The sequence below is a fragment of the Ctenopharyngodon idella genome, chromosome 22, assembly GCF_019924925.1.
Source record: "Ctenopharyngodon idella isolate HZGC_01 chromosome 22, HZGC01, whole genome shotgun sequence".
In the NCBI taxonomy this organism is placed as follows: domain Eukaryota; kingdom Metazoa; phylum Chordata; class Actinopteri; order Cypriniformes; family Xenocyprididae; genus Ctenopharyngodon; species Ctenopharyngodon idella.
In genome coordinates this window covers 29,708,808-29,732,792 of record NC_067241.1, presented here as the reverse complement: position 1 = coordinate 29,732,792, position 23,985 = coordinate 29,708,808, and the positions used below count along the sequence as shown (strand labels likewise).

General features: G+C 34.8%; 3 protein-coding genes across 11 annotated transcripts in view; 2 read left to right on the top strand and 1 right to left on the bottom strand.

Annotated features, from left to right (window-relative positions):
• LOC127505175 (uncharacterized) overlaps positions 1-23,985 on the top strand; it is a 456,255-nt gene that overhangs the window by 187,193 nt on the left and 245,077 nt on the right. The window lies entirely within an intron of this gene.
• The window catches only part of slc9a8 (solute carrier family 9 member 8), a 198,944-nt gene that overhangs the window by 117,546 nt on the left and 57,413 nt on the right, over positions 1-23,985 (top strand). The window lies entirely within an intron of this gene.
• Positions 1-23,985, bottom strand: part of b4galt5 (UDP-Gal:betaGlcNAc beta 1,4- galactosyltransferase, polypeptide 5) — a 198,397-nt gene that overhangs the window by 156,859 nt on the left and 17,553 nt on the right. The window contains exons 2-9 of one of the 5 annotated variants that reach the window (XM_051880566.1): positions 18,505-18,624; positions 16,177-16,290; positions 15,773-15,900; positions 13,947-14,063; positions 13,544-13,731; positions 13,325-13,447; positions 8,630-8,731; positions 3,357-8,309 (exon numbers count right to left, since the gene is read on the bottom strand). The exons of 1 other annotated variant lie outside the window; for it this stretch is intronic. In XM_051880566.1, the coding sequence (XP_051736526.1) occupies positions 8,162-8,309; positions 8,630-8,731; positions 13,325-13,447; positions 13,544-13,731; positions 13,947-14,063; positions 15,773-15,900; positions 16,177-16,290; positions 18,505-18,624 (1,040 nt within the window). In that variant the 3' untranslated portion in view covers positions 3,357-8,161. Of the gene's footprint in view, positions 1-3,356; positions 8,310-8,629; positions 8,732-13,324; positions 13,448-13,543; positions 13,732-13,946; positions 14,064-15,772; positions 15,901-16,176; positions 16,291-18,504; positions 18,625-23,985 lie in introns of those variants that run through there. 3 more of the 5 variants (XM_051880568.1, XM_051880571.1, XM_051880570.1) reach the window with 3 other exon arrangements.

The window sequence follows — 23,985 nt, the reverse complement described above, 5'->3', positions numbered from 1 at the left end:
AAGTGATCAATACTGTTCAACAGTCATTATACTGAAGTATCTATTCCAGAGAAATATTTTATGTTTATCATATTAATGATCAAATGTTATGCGATACACAAATAAATAAAAGATATCTTATTTCTATATTCATTTATGGATCCATATTCCAACCCATTTTCTTTTATACCAGATGAGCATTATATCATATGTTAATACAAACACAAGGATCTGTTTGACTTTAATTTTTTTTTTTTCTTCTATATTTCATGATAACCCTGTGATAATATGTTTATCTTCAGGTTTTAATATTCATCACATACTCTCTATTGTGCATTGTGAAGAAGACTGATAACATGAATGTAGACAAATGCACACTTTTTCTGTTTGATGAGTGCATTGTGTGCAGTGTTTTGGCTTCAGATACAGACGTCCCTGAGTTGCTCTGTAAAACCACCCACTATTATAACAAGGCCACACTACAGCAGCAGCAGAGCAAACAGGAGGACAAGGGTGCAAGAGATCGGTGTGTAAATATTTGTTTGAGAAATGTTTGCATTTCTGCTTAATTTTGCAAATATCTCTTAACACCAGAGTGTGTATGTGTAGGGTAAGAGGACAAATAACAAATAAGAGGACTTTTTTGACATTAAAAGCTTTAATTTTATTGAGATCACACACAAAAGCGGGACCAACACAATATTAGGAAGGTGGTCATAATGTTATGCCTGTATATATATATATATATATATATATATATATATATATATATATACACACACCGATCAGGCATAACATTATGACCACCTTCCTAATATTGTGTTGGTCCCGCTTTGGCTGCCAAAACAGCCCTGGCCCATCAAAGCAATGTAAGGCAATGTAAGGCATTGTAAGGCGTCGAGGCAGTCTGGTCCTGGAGTTTGCTCACATAGTTGCAAAGTTACTTATAGTTACTAGAATGTCTTAAATTGACCATCGAAATAAAGAGTTACCAAATATATTTTTTAAATAGTAATTATAAATATACAGTATATGATACAGTACATGCAGAAACATCCACATCCCATCAAGGTCTAAAACGGCTGTTTCAGTATCTGTGCCCAACTGAAGCAGTCCATTCGGAGCTGTCATTAAAACTCATTCATGCTTTGTGAAAACTGCTTCCTGTTTGACATAATGAGGATCTTTGTATTTCTGCGGCTCTTTGAGTCTCTGCAGATGTCTGTTGAAAAGAAGCAGATGAGTGCTAAATGCTGTTAAAACGGGGAGAGTTATTTTTAGTGGAGGACTCAAAAGAGTCCAATTCTATTTCAGTGTAGCGTCTGACTAAATGCCAGATGGGGCTGGATGATAATGACACACTTTAACTTGAAAGTGCACTGAACTTTCCATTCACAATGTTAGCATGTAATCAAAATGAACTATTTACAGTACTTTCTTAACACACTTTATTGGCACAATTCATCAGTGCATGCTATTCAAAAGAAGGAAAATTTTTTTTTTTTGGTTGAGATCACCGAGCCCTTTTTACTTTCCAACCCCAAATACCATCCCTTGTTTCTCATGGAAGATCCTGTAAAATTTGTTACAATGTTTCATTTACAGTAGGACACACTCTCAAATACACATGTAACATCAAATGTAAGAGATATGTTTGATATGACAGAGAAGGGAAAGGTTGAAATGAAGAATAAAAAAAAAAAAGTGCTTTGGTCACTGTTAGTACAGACAATGAAAGATATTTTAAACTTCTAAAAGATATTTTAAACAACATTAATGTATCTACCTCATATCAAACTATTTAAAATAAACCCATTTTTAATGAATGAATAATTTATATTATAGAAGACCAACTTTTCATACCCTTGATTCTCTGAAATGCTATGTAAAAATGAGTGAAAGTGAACTGTGACTCACACAACCGCTTAACCTTAACACAAAAACGAACATCTGACTTCAGATCTGCTCAGACTGTGGTCCTAATAGCATAGGCCTACTCTCTGTGACGCAGAGTGTTTCAGAAACAAGGAAGAGGAGGATCCTAGTGCAGTATAGCAGTTTATTAACAAAATAGCACAAAATCCAAGAAACAGGCAAAAACCAGAGTAAATCCAAACCAGGGCAAAACAGAACTGAAAACAACTCACTCAAAACATCCACTAAGGACAACACCGGACAAAGAACATGAGAAACACTGGGGTATTAATACACAAGGGGTAAGCGGCAAACAAGACACACATGGGAACAATCAGGAACTAATCAACAAGAAAAACTACAAAGGACTACAAAACATGGCACAGAACAGGAGCCACACAAGTCCTGGGGATCACAGGCTGGGATCATGACATTATCATACTCGTACTGTTTTTTTTTTTTTCTTCTTCCTTTTTTCTAAATAGCACATTTATGAAAGAAATATATCGCAATTTTCAGGATTCAAAATATAAAGTGGTAAATGCAATTTTCAAAATGAAGACAAATGGTCTGGGACAATGTCTGGTTGTCTTTGTGGTACGTTAATGTTATATGATGAACTGCGCTGTATATATATATATATATATATATATATATATATATACATATAAATTGAACAGTTTATTGAAACTTTAGACAAAATATTTAGAAATTTTGCATATGAGTTTTTTTTTTTTTTTTTGAGAATCATATTTGATACATCAAGCTTTTATGGCTCATATATGAATATGAATATGAGAATGTGGATCTCATACATCGAGGAGAAAAAAACACCACAATTTTATTCAGAGACCCAAACTGAGCAAAAACAGTTGCTGATTTTTATATGGCCGAAAAAGATGAAATTCACTTTGTAATACGCATGCGAATGATGTCAGCGTTTCTCAAATTCGAGTTTTTGTAGTTTACATGGAGACAGTAATGGTATCGTTTTCAAAAACTTACACTTTGAAAATCATTTTCAAAAGTTTGCATTTTCAGGTCCTCAAAATGCTGTTGTCATGTAAATGAACAGCCAAAACGCATGAAAAGTTTTCAGTTTTTATTTGAAAATGGTGTCGTGTAAAGATGCTTAAGTCCAGTAAATTTTCATCTGCAAATATTAACAATATAAAACTTATTTTTACATTTACTATATAAAAATCAAGACATGTTATGGATTGCATACAACAGGGTTTCCAGCAAAGTTTTGATCATGTAGATATAAACAGGCCTTACAAATTTGCATTTCAAATATGATAAAGCGGGCTTTATAAGGTTAAAAAATGACTCCCCCGAGCATTACTTGAGTGCAGATGTCTCTTAGCGTATGATCATTAGGTATAATGCAATGAAAGACATTTTAAGTGACTTACTTCAGCTGACTGAATCACTCACACATACCAAGGACAAGAAACAAGAGATATTGCTTAAACTTACTTTTATTGGTGTACTTCAGTCATTTCAACAATGATAATAGAAAAAAAAGAGCTCACATCATACAAAGTGTTTCTACTCAAAGATATGTTCATACACAAACACTAAGGCCGAGATGTGTTGTACGAGTGGCAGATGGCTTCACTTCAAGGAGACTGGATCTCCTTATAATGGACGACAGCATCTTATTTTTTCATAACATTTCAGCTGTCTTGATATTACAAATAATGTTGAATGTTTTTCATTTTGAGAATGTTGCAGACGTTTGGCCGACAAAAGACCTTTCAGAAAGACATAAATATTATAATGTTTGATCATATGATAATGATAAAGAGGAACATCTTCATCATTACAAATAATCCTGAAACAGTATTTAAGGCCTGGAGGACTATGATTAAAAAAAGAAACAAATGTTTGAGTGAATAGAAAATACAGCTTGTAAAGCTCATGGCATACACAGAGAGGTAAATAAAATGGCACCAAATCATTGTCTGACTTAATGGCTCCAAATTCTTTCTTAATAGTAAGTCAATCTTTGAAATTCCTTTATATGACATCTTTTGCTCCAAAAAACACTACACAATATGCACAAGTGAATAAACACATTAAAAGATTTAAATATATTTGCTTATAAAAAAATAAAAACATGATTATATTGAATAAATTAACAGGTAAGGCAGCCAGTTGTTCAAGGGATGGGTTAGCGCCCTCCCTGTCATTTCAACTGGACCTGAATGGGATCTATAGTGGACTGGAGTGTGCCAATGACGGGGCCTGTAACGAACACAGGGCTGGAGGAGTAGGATTTTCCGTGCCTTATCTCTGATTCGAGACCAGCATTGCATTTTATTTAATATTTAATATAATAATATTAATAATAATAATAATAATAATAATATATATATATATATATATATATATATATATATTAATATTTAATATATAAGTTAAATAAACCCAGCAGGTGCAAGAAACTTTTGATTCTACAAAATAAAACAAAACATTTTCCTTACACTAAACATATAACCCTAATTATAAAGTGAAAAAAAAAAAAAAAAAAAAAAAAAAACAATGAATGCTAATCATAATTTGGAACCAAGGAATCAAATACTGTAGGAATCTTGTAAAAAAAAAAATAGTAATAAAATAATAATAATAAAAACACTATTGAATGAACTGACATTTGGAAATGTTCAAATCTATATTTGATTTGTAGAGAATTCCTATTTGACCTTAGGTTTAGGTGTGTTCACGCCATGTTGTAGGTTAATGCCCGTAATTACGAGATTTCAACTAGTAAAAAGCGTTCACGTCCTCGTAGAGCTCGTAATTACAACTTGTAAGCTGGGAATTTTCTGAGAGCTCCGACTTGTACCACCTGACTGCTGCAGATTCATTTAGCCATTGATAGTGCTGTCATCTCAAAATGACGGTAATTATGACATGGCGTGAACGCAGCATTTGATTCAAATTCCATTAGTTATTCCATTAGCTATACATTCATTAGGATTTTGAACTTATGGGCTAACTGTGTCCAAAAATGTAGAAAAGCAGAGGTACTTGTAGGTAGTGGACAGTACATTACCTGACATTTCCTTTAATCTTAAAACACAACACAATGCAATTCAAAATACAGGTAAAACACCTGCGAAAAATCAATAACTTTTCTTTTATATTTAGATGCACAGTACAGAAACAAGCAATAAAAATTAGCCTACTCCTCCATGTAAATACAAAGACTTGTTTTCCCTTCTGTGTAGTTTTCTTTTCTTTTCAAACCAAATTTTACAAGCAACGCAACATTTTGTTGGTACCTTGGTTTTCTACTTCTGCTTGTCAGATTCCACTGTGTTTGGACACAGTGTAAAAGCATCAATTGTTACTTTTTATACGAGTAAAAAAAATACCCCAGACATTGGCGCAAAACTCCATAAGTGTCAAACACAGAGAGAATCAAACATTAGAGATAACTGCTTGGAGCGCATAAACAGGATTTACCTGCTACATGTATAGATTACACTGCCGACATGGTTAATGAGGCAAGAGTGTGATTAGTTTCAATCCCATATAATTATCTGTTACAAGACATAAGTAGCTACCATGGCAGCACAATACTAATGTCCGTGAGATCAGCACCATCGGTTATCTAGGTAGGATAAGTTCACTGGGCGCTCAAGAACGATCTCTCTAACTGTCTCCTTCTCTCGTGTCATCATACGAAACAGCTGTCCATTCAGTTTAATTGCAAAAAGACTCTCTTCCCAAGATCAGCCTCACATTGTTAAGAAACATATTTCAGTGCTTGTTTTTACATCACAGTTATCTTAATTGATCTGTTTCCCTCAAAATAATCACAATTACAGTAAAACAATTAACTAAAAAAATTTTCATAAAAGAATGAATAAATATGAGGGCCAGCCTCCATGACTTGATGAATAGGCCACACACAAACACACGCTCACAAATACGCATTACGATGCCTCTAAGATTTCTAAACGACATAGGCTAAACGCGTGTTGATAGTATGCTATTGTGATGGAATGAAAGCCTCATGTACGATTCATAAATAATTGACGTGGACATCATGTTTCAGAAACGTATGAAACACGAGCACAATAAATTTCTCTGTAAATTATTCAGAAAGTCATTTGCATTAAGTTCAATTTGACAAATTGTGAAAGAATGTTTTTATGAACGATAACGCAGAAATTGAGTCTGCTTTTATGAACGTAAACTACTGCATCATATTTCTCAATGATTTGCATGCAAATTCTGTTTCTTGAAAGTAGACTGTCGGATAAATATGACAACTTGCTCAAGAATGAATGATTTAGACCAAAAATCATTCTTGTGTTTCATGAAGGAGGCCCAAAGTGTGTGTTTGGTCTAATAAAGTTGTTTTTTCTGCCAAATGTTTGTCCAAATTTAGCTCAAGAGATTAACCGGCAATAACACTCGGAATTAAACAATGTCATTTGTTGGCTCTTGTAAAACTTAATAGCAGAACAGAGTTTTATCTCAGACAACACACACCCCTTGCTTCAATATGAGTTGACTACACATGCAGAGAGGTAGCAGCATATTGCTCAAAATGCAAAGCATGTCAATTTGTTTGTGAAGGGCAGTGCATGGGAAACACTCTTAAAATATCCACACAATGTAAGCAGGAACTAATGGAAAAACCCCTCTGGAAGCACAAACCACAAAATGTTTTTTTTTTTTTTTTGTTTTTTTGTCAGACAATCCAACAATTTTGAATGGCCAGCAGACCCACATAAATACAGATTGACAAATTTTGAAAGTATCGAGTCAGCTGGTCCTTATCTAGCTCCTGTGACACATACTCCAGTGTACAGAGCAGAAATACGTGATCATTCAGACAAAGATGCATTTTGCTGGCATTGTGGTGGTTTGTATATGGCTCTTGGGTTTGTTAGAGACCCCATTTTAGTCCATGTCTATTAGCTTTGATATGCTGGTGTTCTCCTAAGAGTTGAGGAAAATCACTTACTTAAATTACTCTAAATGTGACTATTACTTTCCAGGGAAAACGGGCCAACAATAGTGATGACAAATTTTCACTTATGGGTGGGCATGACCAGTTTTTTGTTTAATCAAATGTCCCTCTCTCTAATACCATCTGTATGGAAGCTTGTTTCTGCTACGGAATAAAACAATTTAAAAGATAATTGTGACTTTTTATCTCACAACTCTGACTTTTTTCCTCAGAATTGTGATATAAACTTGCAATTGCGAGTCCAATTCTGAGGAGAAAAAAATACTGACTTTTTTTTCTCAGAATTGTGGATTTATATCTCACAATTCTGACTTTATTACTTGCAAGTTTATATTACGCGATTCTGAGGAAAAATAGAATAAAATATTTTTTATTCAGTGGCAGAAACAAGCTTGATTCACAGCTGTGAAATAAGCTACTGGCTATTTATAAAAAGCTTCAAGCCCTTTGATATGCCCCAACTTCTGTTTGCCCTTGTTTTAATGGAATACACATCAACACAGGAGAGGAAACTATGCTTGTCAAGCCACTTCATGGTGTCATTCTGTAGGGGTGTCATAATGTCAAGACAAATCTTTGTTGTATACGTCCGAAAGATGTTTGCCGGTAAATGAGCATGTTTATATCATATGGCTAAAATGACTATGTTAGGGTGTTCATTTCCACGTTTCATGAGTGAATACTCACACACAAACGTGTGATGTTAGTAGCATCTACTGTTAGTATCAGTGCATGCTTATTTATTATTTATTTATTTATTTATTTAATCTGCATTTATTGGTTGATATTCTAATACACAGAACCAGCTGTGTTTGCTTCTGGCAGAGCAGAGGGCATATTCCCCAAACCCTACAAAAGTCGTTTAGTATAACTGTCATTGACTTGTTCAATGGCTTTTCTCATTCATGCTGTAAACATGTGACTTCATCCCCCTGGCAAAGTCCGATTAGAAGACACACCACGTCGGATCTGATTGGTCCGACGAGGGGAAACCAGCAGTTGGGGTTTTGGATTCCAGAACAGATCAATTCACATGATAGACAGACAGTAGATGAGTGACAAAGGAAAAATAAAAAATAAAATGTGGTGAAATTAGGTACAAAAATTAGGTAGAAAAGAAAAAAATGTAAAAAATTAAATAAATGTAAAAAAGAGGATCTGTGGAATCTCTCTCTCTCTCTCTCTCTCTCTCTCTCTCTCTCTCTCTCTCTCTCCCTCTCTCTCTCTCTCTCTCTCTCTGTGCATGTGTCTCTCCTGCCTGTCCCTCGTATGATGTCAGTAATCAGCGATGGGGGCCAGGTCTCGACTGAGTGTCACTGACACATTCGTGTAAAGACTCTTCCGGAACACTAGAGGGGAGTAATTCAAGTTATTCAGGCCGTCCAGACTCTGTCTTTCCTTGGATCTATGGAGCAACTTGTATCTGAAAAGCAACAGGAGATAATGTGCATAAGTCTTCAGCAACCTGTTGAAAACCAGTTTCAATAATTCAGTAATTTAATAGGAATGGATTTAGGAATGAAGTTTGTTCTGCTTATGAATAAGGCCTAATATTACAAAAGACTGGGCCTTTTTTTGTGGATAATAATTCAATGCAATCATGAGAACCATGACATTCTAGTACCCAACAATCCATATGACATCACCAAAGTGTGCATCACTACATGCATTCAGGATGTCATTTGGAAGACGGCATAAGAAATGGAGACTTCAGATATTTAGAAGAGGCCTATTCTAACCTACCTGCCCAGAAACTGGACTTCCCCTCGGTGGTGGTGTGGTATAGACGTGTAACGACCAAGTTCTCCATGAGGTCGACTCACTTTGTAGCCAGCAAACTGAACCCTGAAAAGAAATGCACATATTAGTGTCAACTAAGTTCCAGGTCACTGCAAAAACTATCAAAGTGAAGGTCTATTTACAATATTTACTATGAACTATTTACAATATTAACTATACTGTATAGATGCAACATCATTAAAAAGCAATAGATTTTGGTTACAATAGATTTGGCCAAGATTAATTTATTCTATGTACAAATGTTTTTCATGACGGGGTTTACTCAAGATAAAGTAAGTAGTATTTGGACATAAAAGAAGTTTACTTAGCTGGGCAATTAGTATACGTCTTTAAAACTAATGAGAGAGCATATTCATATTGATCTTCATATTCAGTCTACATTTTTATATAAAATACACTTACATTTATATAAATGTACTTGGTTTATACTGATAAGTATACAGAAACATATATTTAGCCTATTGCACTTAATCTTTTAATCGAGGTATACTTAAGAAAATTATAATTTAGTATTCTAAGTATACTTGGCTTGTAGTTGTATTTACATTTTTAATAGATTAGCCTATTTGTAACACATTATGGATTCTTTGAGATAGTACTCCAGTTTTACATACTATCTTCCAAACTTAAGTTTATAGTAACAAGTCACATATTTGGGATGAGCTTATAAGAAATAGTGCATTATCTTTTTGTTGTTGCTGTTGTTGTTGTTTTGTTTTGTTTTTTGTTTTGTACAAAGTACTGTTAAAAAACAGAAACAGATAGATGATAATAACATGATGATAATCTCATTAAAAAAAAAAGTATACTTTCAGTATAAAAAGTTGTTTATTGAGAGTATACTTCAAAATGTATTGTACACATAAACCAAAGTGATCTAGAAGGATAGTTACATCCACCAGCTGAAGTGCCTATGATCTCCACCAGAGGGCACTCCCTCCGACTCCTTGTTTCCCATATCCAATTGCCTGTACTCATTATGGTGTGATTGTGTTCAGCTGTGTGTCATTAACTTGTTAATGTTTGCCTGTATAAGCTCTGTTTTCACTTTCACTTTGCAAAGACTTGCTGTGTTACCACTGCATTTCTGAGTACTTACTCTGGGTTCGTGTGTTATGGTTCTGATCTTCTGACTGGTTTCCTGTTTTTTTTTTTTTTTTTTTTTTTTTTTTTTTTTTGCTTGCCTGTGTCTTGGACTCTGTTTGATATTTGGATGATTTGCCCTGTGGTTTTGACTCTTTGCCTGTTATGTGGATTAGGGTACAACGGGGCTAAAGGCGCCTTTGATTTTATTTTCCTCTAAACCACTAGATGGCACAAAAACTTGCCGTAGCACTTTCCTAAACTTCTGTATTTTCAAAATGCACATGCAAATTTGTCTCATCCTTGACGCGATCGCGGGCAGCAGCACAAAGTTGATTCTGAGGTAGTTTGATCTAATATTTAATGTTTTTTAAAATGTTGTTTATTTAAGTAGCAAATAAGAATCCGTTAAATTAATGTTTGTATTTTCAGACAAAGGTCTTCTTAAAGAATTTCAGTTTTGTTCAAGGTAATTCAAGCAACAGTTTTTCAATAACGGAAGAATATGTAAAAGTATGGTATTTGGGGTAAAAGGCGCCCCTGTTGTTGGGGCAAAAGGCACAGTAATTAACATGATAATGAATAGGCTGACTTTTCCATTTCTTGACATGACATTGTTAGATCCAAATAGCAAATATCATATATCAAATTGGGTATCCATCTTAGAGATAATACCCATATTTATAATAAAAGACTCATATTTTAAAATATATTAATCATATCATAATAAAATATCATTTATTGTTACTACTGTAAATCTACAGGTGCTGGTCATATAATTAGAATATCATCAAAAAGTTGATTTATTTCACTAATTCCATTCAGAAAGTGAAACTTGTATATTATATTCATTCATTACACACAGACTGATATATTTCAAATGTTTATTTCTTTTAATTTTGATGATTATAACTTACAACTAAGGAAAATCCCAAATTCAGTATCTCAGAAAATTAGAATATTACTTAAGACCAATACAAAGAAAGGATTTTTAGAAATCTTGGCCAACTGAAAAGTATGAACATGAAAAGTATGAGCATGTACAGCACTCAATACTTAGTTGGGGCTCCTTTTGCCTGAATTACTGCAGCAATGCGGCGTGGCATGGAGTCGATCAGTCTGTGGCACTGCTCAGGTGTTATAAGAGCCCAGGTTGATCTGATAGTGGCCTTCAGCTCTTCTGCATTGTTGGGTCTGGCATATCGCATCTTCCTCTTCACAATACCCCATAGATTTTCTATGGGGTTAAGGTCAGGCGAGTTTGCTGGCCAATTAAGAACAGGGATACCATGGTCCTTAAACCAGGTACTGGTAGCTTTGGCACTGTGTGCAGGTGCCAAGTCCAGTTGGAAAATGAAATCTGCATCTCCATAAAGTTGGTCAGCAGCAGGAAGCATGAAGTGCTCTAAAACTTCCTGGTATACGGCTGCGTTGACCTTGGACCTCAGAAAACACAGTGGACCAACACCAGCAGATGACATGGCACCCCAAACCATCACTGACTGTGGAAACTTTACACTGGACCTCAAGCAACGTGGATTGTGTGCCTCTCCTCTCTTCCTCCAGACTCTGGGACCCTGATTTCCAAAGGAAATGCAAAATTTACTTTCATCAGAGAACATAACTTTGGACCACTCAGCAGCAGTCCAGTCCTTTTTGTCTTTAGCCCGGGCGAGACGCTTCTGACGCTGTCTGTTGTTCAAGAGTGGCTTGACACAAGGAATGCGACAGCTGAAACCCATGTCTTGCATATGTCTGTGCGTAGTGGTTCTTGAAGCACTGACTCCAGCTGCAGTCCACTCTTTGTGAATCTCCCCCACATTTTTGAATGGGTTTTGTTTCACAATCCTCTCCAGGGTGCGGTTATCCCTATTGCTTGTACACTTTTTTCTACCACATCTTTTCCTTCCCTTCGCCTCTCTATTAATGTGCTTGGACACAGAGCTCTGTGAACAGCCAACCTCTTTTGCAATGAACTTTTGTGTCTTGCCCTCCTTGTGCAAGGTGTCAATGGTCGTCTTTTGGACAACTGTCAAGTCAGCAGTCTTCCCCATGATTGTGTAGCCTACAGAACTAGACTGAGAGACCATTTAAAGGCCTTTGCAGGTGTTTTGATTTAATTAGCTGATTAGAGTGTGGCACCAGGTGTCTTCAATACTGAACCTTTTCACAATATTCTAATTTTCTGAGATACTGAATTTGGGATTTTCCTTAGTTGTCAGTTATAATCATCAAAATGAAAAGAAATAAACATTTGAAATATATCGGTCTGTGTGTAATGAATGAATATAATATACAAGTTTCACTTATTGAATGGAATTAGTGAAATAAATCAACTTTTTGATGATATTCTAATTATATGACCAGCACCTGTATATTAAATAGGCTATTATGGGATCTGCTTCAATGCTTTCAGAATCTTTACTTTTTAAAATAATTTTGTTTCTGTATTTTTAAAATCTATTTTTATATTTTATAGATAAAAATATATATCACATAGGCCTATTTTAATGACAGTATATTTACTGAGCAAACATGAATTATTTTATATATCAAAATAAACAGAAAATAGTACAAACTTTGCTAAAGTTATTCTTTTGAACAAGTATTAACCTAGTCATTATTAAAAACATTATTTTAGCTAAAGTATTTGTATAAATACTGTGTGCCTTTTACCCGATGCTCACCACCTCATACATTTATACGATTTTTAAACAAAATCAACCACTTTATGATTTTTTTTTTTTTTTTCACACAAAATATGTTGCTCCATCAATGTCCAATACAAACATATATATTTTTCCTGCAATCATATACTTTGAGAGTAGTGAAAAGCACAATTTTTCCTAAGGTGTGCCTTTAGCCCCGTTGTACCCTACCCTTAATAAAGCTGCATTTGGATCTTCTAATCCTGTTTCCTAACAGATGTAGGTATACTGTTCATTTACTAACTATAAGTTCACTTGTAGTATAGTTCACAGAATAGTTACAATAGAAGAGAAAACCTTAGTCTGCTGTTTTTACGCTTAAAGTAGACTTTGACTTTTAACCATACTTTAAGTGGGCCAATTTAGTCCCAAGAAGTACTGAAGTAGTACACTTACAAATATACTAGCAGTACATTGATTTTTAGTTTATTTACTACATAAAGTATGCTATTCAGTGTACTTAATAAAATAAACATAAACTATACTTCTTTCTTTTTTTTTTTTTTTTTGTAAAAGTAGTCATCTGTTCTCAAAATTGTGATATCTAGGAAATGACCTTCTCCATGTAAAATAAAACAGGTTTTATTAGGCTACAGATACGACTGGAGTCTTCACTTTGTGCGAGTGCATATGATTTTAACATATTTAAAAGTATTATTCATCTTTTAGCTGTAAACTGTTAATTGAGTAAAAGATTAATGGGAGTTCCTATAACGGCTGTTGTCAGTTATTTCTTTTATACTATGTTTTTAGTTGGATCTAGACAGGGAGTGTCTCTTTTGAAAAGACAAGACATCATTGTGTTGCAAAATCCTGATAATTGTTCTGAAGAGTTTCAACCTCGTACCTGTTCCAAAGGTCGTCGTCTTCCCCTCCCCAGCCCCAGAAAGCATTGGGAAAGCCATTTATCTTTCTGAACTGTTCCACGGTCATCCCACTCACCCCACCAAAGAACTCTTCATATGGAAGCCTACATATTCAAAGAGGTGCATTCAGAACCAAACATCACACATAAATCATACACAAACTGAATAACAATTCAAAATCGCACGTCATGAAAACTTACATGTAAGAGTACTTGTTGAGTTTGACCGCAAAATGTCTTGGCATTTTACCACAACCATAGTAGTTGCGGTCATTTTCCAGAATGTGGTCAACATCGTGAAATATTAAGCAATCCCAGTTCAAGTCCTTCATTGCCTCTTTGAAACCGACATTAAACAGCATGGCACGATTGAAGGGTTCATTTCCTGTCTGTGGACACACACATTTTTTAAACTTCCTGTCCTTTACTCTTAGCACTACTTTAAAAATGACTATTTTACAATGAAATAGGACTTACTGACTTACAACTGATGCTGTAGACTGTGTTCTTGTTAGCGCACAGTCTCCAGCATCAGTCGCTCGCGTGCCTCTTGAGGTCAGGGCAGTGACACACAGCTCTTATAGCTGGCCTCCATTACACTCACCTGTTCAATGACATAGAAGCCGAATTGCAATCTCTGCCTCTGCAGTGCTGGGATCAGATGTCGGAAAAGTATTGGAAGGTGCTCATGGCGATTTCGGAAAGGAACCAAGATGGCCACCTAAAACGTGAAATAGGAAAATGACAGCAAAAATTAGGAAAATTAATTGTCACCCTTACAGAAAAACCACATGAATTTCCCATGCGTTCCACTATATACTGAATATTTAATATGTATTTGATGTTTATTTGGTGTTTTCTTAAGTCTGTACCAATGTTGTATCTGATTTAAAACTTACAAATACAAAAATACTGATGATTCATTTCCATGAAATAGTTATTTTGTCCATTTCAACTAATTGTTTCATTACACTGATTAACTGACTAAACTGCTTCATCACTCAATGTCAGTGTCCCATGTTGCATTTTAAGGGCCAAATTTACTAACAAATTGCGCCAGCACAAACTCTCTTTTGGCGTTAAAAACTATACTGTCAGGATTTACTAAAGACATGCAGTGAAAAAATAGTGCTGAAAAGGCATGGACAGTTATTTTTTTGCGGCTGACCTTATTGCATATGCTTTTGTAGGAGTTTCCCTTTCAGATGCAAAATTTATGGGCGGAGAGTATTTAAATAAATCATTCAAGGTCATTTACTGAGGTTTGCGCTAGTCAATTTACTGGTATTTGTGCCATTATTTACCGCCCAAAAAAAGCATGTCTTAAACCAGATGCTAATTTGCACTGCTCTTGTTAGATTGCGTTGGTCGTTATGGAAATGATCCAGCTGCGTCTGTGTTCTTTAATTTGCGTGTTGTCAGTGGATCACGCGCTGAACTTTCCAGTCCCATAGACACTTTTTTAGAATTGCACTCTCAAGCTAATTTGCCCTGTTTAGTAAATCTGGTCCTAAGTGTTTTAAATTTTACATATTACATAATTTTACTTATTACATAAGGTTAATTCAATGCGATTTAGATGAATCAGGTTAACATTCTTAATTTGTCCAAAACTATTAAGTTCAATTATCCTAAAATTAACATCAAACAAAAATTAAAAATAAGTAATTCAGTTTAATTGATTAGATTATTTAATGAATGCATTCAAGATCAATTTTTACAACTTTTACAAAAATTATCTAAGAATAATACTTAAAATCTTTACTCTGTAAAGACTTTTATTGTTAGGTATTTGCCAGAAGACAGTTTTGTTACATGGAATGCCCATAGTAGTTGTTTTTTATTATTAAAACAACTTTAATTCTTGTTAGCAGGTCCTTAACCCAAGCACAAGTGCAACACTTCACAACAATGGTAACCCCAAAACCATTAACATAACAGAAACTTTTAAATACCAACATAATAAAACAGTAACCATTAAAAAGACACTCCATTTTCTCATCTTGCTAAAAAATGCTTAAAATAACACTTTATTTTAACATTTACTCTCTCAGTTCAGCCCCTTTGCAAAGCATGATGGGAAGTAAAAGTCCTGTTTGATTAACTCCTGGTTAGGTTACTTGACTGAAACATGTTATTTCAATATGAAAATATCAAGTTAAGTCAAAGAGTAATCGTTTCAAGTCAATTTAACATGAATCAGTCACATTTAAACCAGAAACCTGATACAATGGTGTTGAATCAAAATAAATTGTTTAAATAAAGTGAACAGCATCAAAAATCATCTTCAACCCATCCTGCAACACAGCTTTTCATGCAAAACACTTTTGTTCACTGGTTGAGTTCTATACCTCAGATCACAACACTTCTGAAGAAAGAAAAAAGTAGACAACACAGTTTCACTACACCAGTAGGAATTAACTGACTAACCTTCCAGCGTGGGAGACAGTCGTGAGGTTTCCAGTGACCTCCGAGAGACAGACTTGGATCTGCCTGCTTGAGAAGTTTCTCAATATCTGATAAAGCGATCTCACTCATGTTCACCTTCAATCGGCCCTCTGACAGACAGGAAGAGAGAATACTCATATTGTTATGATAACTGCTGTTGATCATATATATTTTTGTCACAGTCTCTGTTCAAATGTGATCTTATAAGCACATAGCTGATGACACCAAGAACATGTTGTTGTCTGTACCAAAACCAAGTGAAAACCTAGTTTTGAAAACTTCAAGTGCATGTTTATGATGCATGTTATATTGGATGTCAGAGAAGAAGTCTGTACATTAAGTCTCTGCACTTACTGAAATGTGAATTAAATTGAATGTGAACTTACTCATGGATGGCAGTTTCTCCGGGCAGACCTGATCGGGCTTGTATGTGAAGCCATCCGGGAGGTAAGGAGTGGTGGGAACATCTGTCTCGTTGAAGTTAAACTCATATGGGTAGTCTAGAAAATGAGAGAATCAAACATTCATGCATCAATACATTACAAACATCACCACTATCTTCCTGAGACCCAGCAGTTCTTTTCTGTCCATTCTTTTTTTCCCCCCTGAGACCACATATTCCATAAACCCTGGTGTATCCTAAAGCAATGTTTCTCAACTCCAGTCCTCAGGATCCACCTCCAAGAATGTTTTAGATGTCTCCCTATTCAACACGCTAAAAAGCTGATGAGTTGAATCAGGTGTTTTAATTAGTGAGATATCTAAATCATTGTGGTAGATCTGGAGTCGAGAAATACTGTCCTTAAGCCCATCCTACATTCAAAAACACAATATACAAACCCGATTCCAAAAAAGTTGGGACACTGTACAAATTGTGAATAAAAAAGGAATGCAATAATTTACAAATCTCATAAACTTATATTTTATTCACAATAGAATACAGATAACATATCAAATGTTGAAAGTGAGACATTTTGAAATGTCATGCCAAATATTGGCTCATTTTGGATTTCATGAGAGCTACACATTCCAAAAAAGTTGGGACAGGTAGCAATAAGAGGCCGTAAAAGTTAAATGTACATATAAGGGACAGCTGGAGGACCAATTTGCAACTTATTAGGTCAATTGGCAACATGATTGGGTATAAAAAGAGCCTCTCAGAGTGGCAGTGTCTCTCAGAAGTCAAGATGGGCAGAGGATCATCAATTCCCCCAATGCTGCGGCGAAAAATAGTGGAGCAATATCAGAAAGGAGTTTCTCAGAGAAAAATTGCAAAGAGTTTTAAGTTATCATCATCTACAGTGCATAATATCATCCAAAGATTCAGAGAATCTGGAACAATCTCTGTGCGTAAGGGTCAAGGCCGGAAAACCATACTGGATGCCCGTGATCTTCGGGCCCTTAGACGGCACTGCATCACATACAGGAATGCTACTGTAATGGAAATCACAACATGGGCTCAGGAATACTTCCAGAAAACATTGTCGGTGAACACAATCCACCGTGCCATTCGCCGTTGCCGGCTAAAACTCTATAGGTCAAAAAAGAAGCCATATCTAAACATGATCCAGAAGCGCAGGCGTTTTCTCTGGGCCAAGGCTCATTTAAAATGGACTGTGGCAAAGTGGAAAACTGTTTTGTGGTCAGACGAATCAAAATTTGAAGTTCTTTTTGGAAAACTGGGACGCCATGTCATCCAGACTAAAGAGGACAAGGACAACCCAAGTTGTTATCAGCGCTCAGTTCAGAAGCCTGCATCTCTGATGGTATGGGGTTGCATGAGTGCGTGTGGCATGGGCAGCTTACACATCTGGAAAGGCACCATCAATGCTGAAAGGTATATCCAAGTTCTAGAACAACATATGCTCCCATCCAGAAGTCGTCTCTTTCAGGGAAGACCTTGCATTTTCCAACATGACAATGCCAGACCACATACTGCATCAATTACAACATCATGGCTGCGTAGAAGAAGGATCCGGGTACTGAAATGGCCAGCCTGCAGTCCAGATCATTCACCCATAGAAAACATTTGGTGCATCATAAAGAGGAAGATGCGACAAAGAAGACCTAAGACAGTTGAGCAACTAGAAGCCTGTATTAGACAAGAATGGGACAACATTCCTATTCTTAAACTTGAGCAACTTGTCTCCTCAGTCCCCAGACATTTGCAGACTGTTATAAAAAGAAGAGGGGATGCCACACAGTGGTAAACATGGCCTTGTCCCAACTTTTTTGAGATGTGTTGATGCCATGAAATTTAAAATCAACTTATTTTTCCCTTAAAATGATACATTTTCTCAGTTTAAACATTTGATATGTCATCTATGTTGTATTCTGAATAAAATATTGAAATTTGAAACTTCCACATCATTGCATTCCTTTTTTATTCACAATTTGTACAGTGTCCCAACTTTTTTGGAATCGGGTTTGTATAAACATCTTCTATATACATCTTATTAAACACGCTCATCAAATCAATGTTGCAAAGTATTATGTTAAAGAGGTACACTGGCTTCAAAGGTGCCTTGTTTTATGAATGAAAAATATGATTGGCTAACGACTCTTTCTACAGAGAATGGGATTGCAAAACTTTTTTTTGGTGGGTTTCAGAAGGATATCACAATGCATTTATTTCCTGAGGATATGACATTGCTGTTGACTGTGTACACTGTTCTTTATCACAATGATGAGAATATATCATGAGTGTTTTGTACCTGTGCCGTTGATGTTATATGCAGTGCGGACCATCTGCTCAAGAACTTGAGCTCCCATATACCTCATATTCTCACGGATCTGGATTCCGCGGGCCTGAGCCATGAACAGGTATTCATTAACTGACGAGAGAGAGAAAGAGAGAGAGAGAGAGAGAGAGAGAGGAGGCTATTATCAATAGAAAAACTACATACTGTACATACTGACACAACACATAATTATTATGGCCGTCAGTCCGCAACTGCTGTGAGACTGTAACATTTGGGCCATAAGAATGATTTCATCTGCAAAAAGAACAACAAGAGAGAAGAATAAAGGAATATTTAACATAAAATGAAATGTCATTCCATTTCTTTTATTCATAGAACAAAAAAGGAAATGTTAGGAAGAATGTTCATGCTGCTATTTTCCATATAATGAACTTGAATGGTGACCAGGGGCTGTTACAGCACGTGACAATTGTAATATATTCCAAGTGCTCTCAAGCCATGTGATAGGAAAAGTTATTCATTATTAATTCAAATTCTTCCCATCCACTACTTAAATATGCACATATTTTGGCTGAGGAGAGTATCAATGAATATCTGAATCTCTGAATTAAATCTGTTCAGCGATAAAGCAATCATGTCTTTTCAGAAAATTTCGACTAAACCACATTCGTATGGATTAGTTTTATGATCTCTTTATGAACTTTTTAAAAGTCAATTGCGTAGCTGTCTATGAAGGGACAGAAAGCTCTCAGATTTCATCAAAAACATCTTCATCTGTGTTCTGAAGATGAACGAAAGTCTTACTTTGGAATGACATGAGTAAATGATGACATAATTTTCATGTTTGGGTGAACTAACCCTTTAAGTTTCAGTCTCACACAAAGCTGTCACATGGTATCAGAGGACTAGTAATATAGGTCACAAATTATGGACTACTTTTATGGTATTTTTGTCATTTTTCGAGCTTTAGACTGGTCATCATCAACTTTCATTGTGTTGGAAAAAAAAGAAAACTATACATGTGTGATATGAATGACATGAGGGTGACACGGTGTTATTTTAGTATTATATACTGCTATAGAATTATTAATATTTTGAATTCACTTTTATTTTCCATTTTTATTTTAGTTTAAGTAGTTTATTTTTCATTTATTTTTATTTCAGTAATAGTTTTAGTAAATTTAGTACTTTTACTTACACCTATTTTATTTCGGTTAGTTGCCAATTTTTGTTTAAGTTTTTCATCTAATACTTTATTTTATTTTATTTTATTTTATTTTATTTTATTTTATTTTATTTTATTTTATTTTATTTTATTTCAATTACTGACAAGCAGTCAATTAATTAAGAAATATTGCAGGTGTTTCTTAATTTCCCCCCCTCCATTGTATCCCTCACTACCCAGTTCAAACCAACCATTGGCAACTACCTGGTTTTAACCCTGCTGAAAAGCCCAGCATGCCTTTCTGTGTTAGTCTTTCAGCAGGGTGAGAAGGGAGTTAATGCAACCATAGACAGCAAGTTTTTGGAACACAGCAAAAGTGCTGGAACTTGCATCATTAGCAACAATAAAGAGCCACAAAAAAAAAAAAAAAAAAAAAAAAAGGTCACACTTTATATTAGTTGTCTTTAACTACTATGTACTTAATCAAGAAATAACTACAATGTACTTATCGTGTTTATGCTGTATTGCAAATCACTTTTGCTGCTATTGAGGTGGGATACGGGTAAGGTTAGTACTTTGGTGGTAGGTTTGGTGGTATGGTTTAAGGGTGGGTCACAAGGGAAGACAAGGGTCAACAGTTTAATTATAGCTTGCATGTAGGTAATTATAATAATAAAATTTTATGATCTAATGTTTTAAAATGTAAAAACATGTATGTACATAATAAGTGCATTGTATCAAATGATTAATTTAAATGTTAAATGTTAGTAGTTAAAGCCACCTGATATAAAGTGGGACTGAAAAAAAATACAATCCTGTAAATATATCAAATATATTGTACACATATTTCCTGTTATACCTGCTGCAAAGTGCAACAACTTTAGCATATCTGGGTAACACTTTATTTTACAGTGTCACTGTTACATAAGTTACTATAGTAATAACTATAAATTATGCATAATTACATGCAACTAACCCTAAAACAAACCAAACCCTAATCCTAACCCTTTAGTAAGTACATGTAGTTATTTAATACATTAATAAGTTCATATTACTCAGTATTTAAATGTATAATCACAGTGTAACAAAGACACCTTAAAACAAAGTGTAATCCAAATCTGCATAGTGGTGTTGGTTGGTTGAGAAAACCAACAGGCCATGTGTTGTTGTGAGATCAATAGATTTCACACACATTCAAGTACAAGAATAACCTTATTTTGTGGCATTAATGTTTGATTTTTGCATCAGCAAGATAAAATGTGGTGTGCCATCATTCACTTTGTCCTTCACGAGAGTGTGTGTCTGTGTGTGTAGGTCCTGTGCAGTCACAAGGCCGTGCTGATAAAGCAGAAAACAATCGCTCTTTATGCTCAGATAGGAATGTCCCTCAGATGACCCACACATCTTCATGCTCAGAGTGTGTGTGTATCTTTAAAAAAGGTTTACAATTGTGCAGTCCCTCCCTTTAACACTACACCCATTTACTGTACTCAACCACAAACCTCATTACAGTTAGAACACATGTAGAAGCTATGGAATAATCGGCGGTACGTGTATGTCGTTAATACTGCACTGTAAAAAAAAAAAAAACTCAACTTATTGTTTTTTGCATGTTTTTTTTTTTTTTTTTTAATTTTACTTGGTTTACAAAAGCTGAGATAGCTTAATTGTGTCAATTTGAAATACAATGGACAAATCAATTAGATAAACAGTAAATTAAGTTTAGTTTACTAAAGTCAAAAACGATTTTTACAGTGTGGTGAACAGAGCTCATCTCTGTTTAATATTAACTTTTTTGTTTACATACACACGCTACAACAGCTTTGCCCATGATGAGCACATCTAAAACATTCGCTTCACAACATACACACACAGAGAGAGATACAGAGTACAGAGAGAGAGAGAGAGATGGGAATCTTAGGAATGTATATGCCCACCTTAAGCTCTGATTAACCAATAACGTACAGTACATGTCTGACTAATGCAGGTACATGGGAAACAACATTATTACATAATTCTGAATTTTCCTTAACCATTAAAGATCATATCAAGTACATAATACTCTGAAAAAAAATAGGTGTAGATCAATATTCACTCAGTGTTGTCGCTAGTCAGTTTCACAAATAATTACAAAGAAAGACTGAAATATTATTTTCTTGTAAAACATACTCCAGTAATCTTTGTTTCATTTACAGCTTTGTGAAAACATTTTTTTTTACAGCATACATACATTGGATGTATGCTTCCTCAAACCATCAAAAATTGTTTCCTACAAAGGACTGTAAAAGTAAATATCCACCTCATCTAGTGCACTTTTTGTTTTTAGTCTTTTAAATTATGCAGTTGCTATTTCAGTGTGAGAAACTACTGCAAACAATTCAGCGAGTGAGAGAATCAAACTGAATCACAATTTCAGACAACTTCAATAGTGATTCATTTGTGAATCTGGAATCGCTAGCTACATGTAGCTACATGACATTGTCATGATATATCACCACATTAACACTCTAACCTGCAAATACTATAATCCAACTTTATACACAAACATACAGTATACTCACTTAAAACAATATATACTATATAGCAAATCTCAACTGCTTGACCGTTTACATCATCGCAAAATGTGAACTATATTATTGCACAGCACTAATCTGCAAAATGCAACTATACTGTAAATCATGAAGATATAAAGATATTATAAAGATTAACATCATGATTTTCTGTAAAGCTGCTTTGGCTATACAAATAAAATTGTATATTGCAAAGTAACCTGTAATGGCCAAAAATATTTGTAATTGAGCAAAAGTGAAAATAAAATGAACCCGGAGAGCTCTGCATTCACATAGCGGCCTATAGATGAACTGTGTTGGTGTGTTGCACAGAGGATGACAGAAACCAGAAGCAAGTGGTACATTATTTTTTTCCACTGCAAGCCCTGAGTCATTTACATAAAATGAACACTGACCTGCCAACTGCTTAAAGGTAGGATATTATTCTGGTTGAAACTCTCTTCACAGCCTGATAGCAATCAATAATAGAAGTGGTTTAAATATTAAAACTAGGGCTGTCAAACGATTAAATTTTTTTTAATGTAATTAATTACATGATGTGGTGATTAATTGAACTAATTGAAACTGAATTTTAATTTTTGGGTAAAATATACCTTTAATGTTTTTTTTGTTTTGTTTTGTTTGTTTGTTTGTTTGTTTGTTTTTATTAGTAGGCCTATAGAAATATGAAATTATTAAAAAAAATAGTTTAACTATATCATATGATGTAAATATGAGACAAAAACTCAAACAAGGGCATTTTTTGCCCCATATCTTGAATTTTTAGGGACATTCTAATTTCATTCTAGAGGCTCCATCGCGCAGTGCGTTGTTGCCCTCATTTTGAAATGTCAGATGACCTACGTAGGTCTGGGGCAGGGCAAGTGCGTTAAATGCATTAATAATTTTAACACATTATTTTTCACCGTAATTAATTAATCTAATTAATGTGTTAAATCGACAGCCCTAATTAAAACGTGCATATATCTTCTGTGGAAGTCTTAGGACCAAAAAATCTGCAACAGCCAGGTGGTACAAGTAAGAGCTCTGTAAGTTGTTTAAGTTCATTATTATTATAATGTTATGTGCTTTGAGACATGAGGTAATTTAACACCATCTCTTGACACTTTGCATACTCTGAAGTTCATGTGTTTTGAAGGAGACGTGACTTTGGAGATACTCTGAAGGGAGGGTGGGATCTAATACTTTCAAAGCTAGCTTCCTTTCTGAAATTGCCTACTCTACCTTTAACTTCTTTCTGGACTACTAATAAAAACTAATAATAGTATAAAACAAAAATTTTCATTAAGACCTTTTTTATTGTGCAAATTCATGAATTCATCCTTCCCCTAGAAGATTTCCATCCACTAATGGAGGTTTATATATCTTTTATAAATATATCTCTTGAACAATGCAGTAAGAGAAGCAGGAGCCTCTATAAAAAAACAATATTTAAAAGGATCTCATTTGTGACTTTTCTTTACAATGATATGATTAGATGATCATTACAGTTGCTAGTGGCTTTTTCTCAAAGCACAGCAGCAGACTAAGCATTTAGCATAACATATCATGACCTATAAAAGCATCAATGAGCTCTTCATTAATAGCACTAAAGCAACAATAAATATCTCCATAAACCTTTGTGATTCTGATTCCTTTATCTCTTATCTCATGTATCCTGAATCCTGATGACCTCAAGCTTCTTAGCCAAACATTTGTGTAATGCGATATAATTACATTCATGTATACAATTATATTCAACCTCGGCCATAAAGTGCC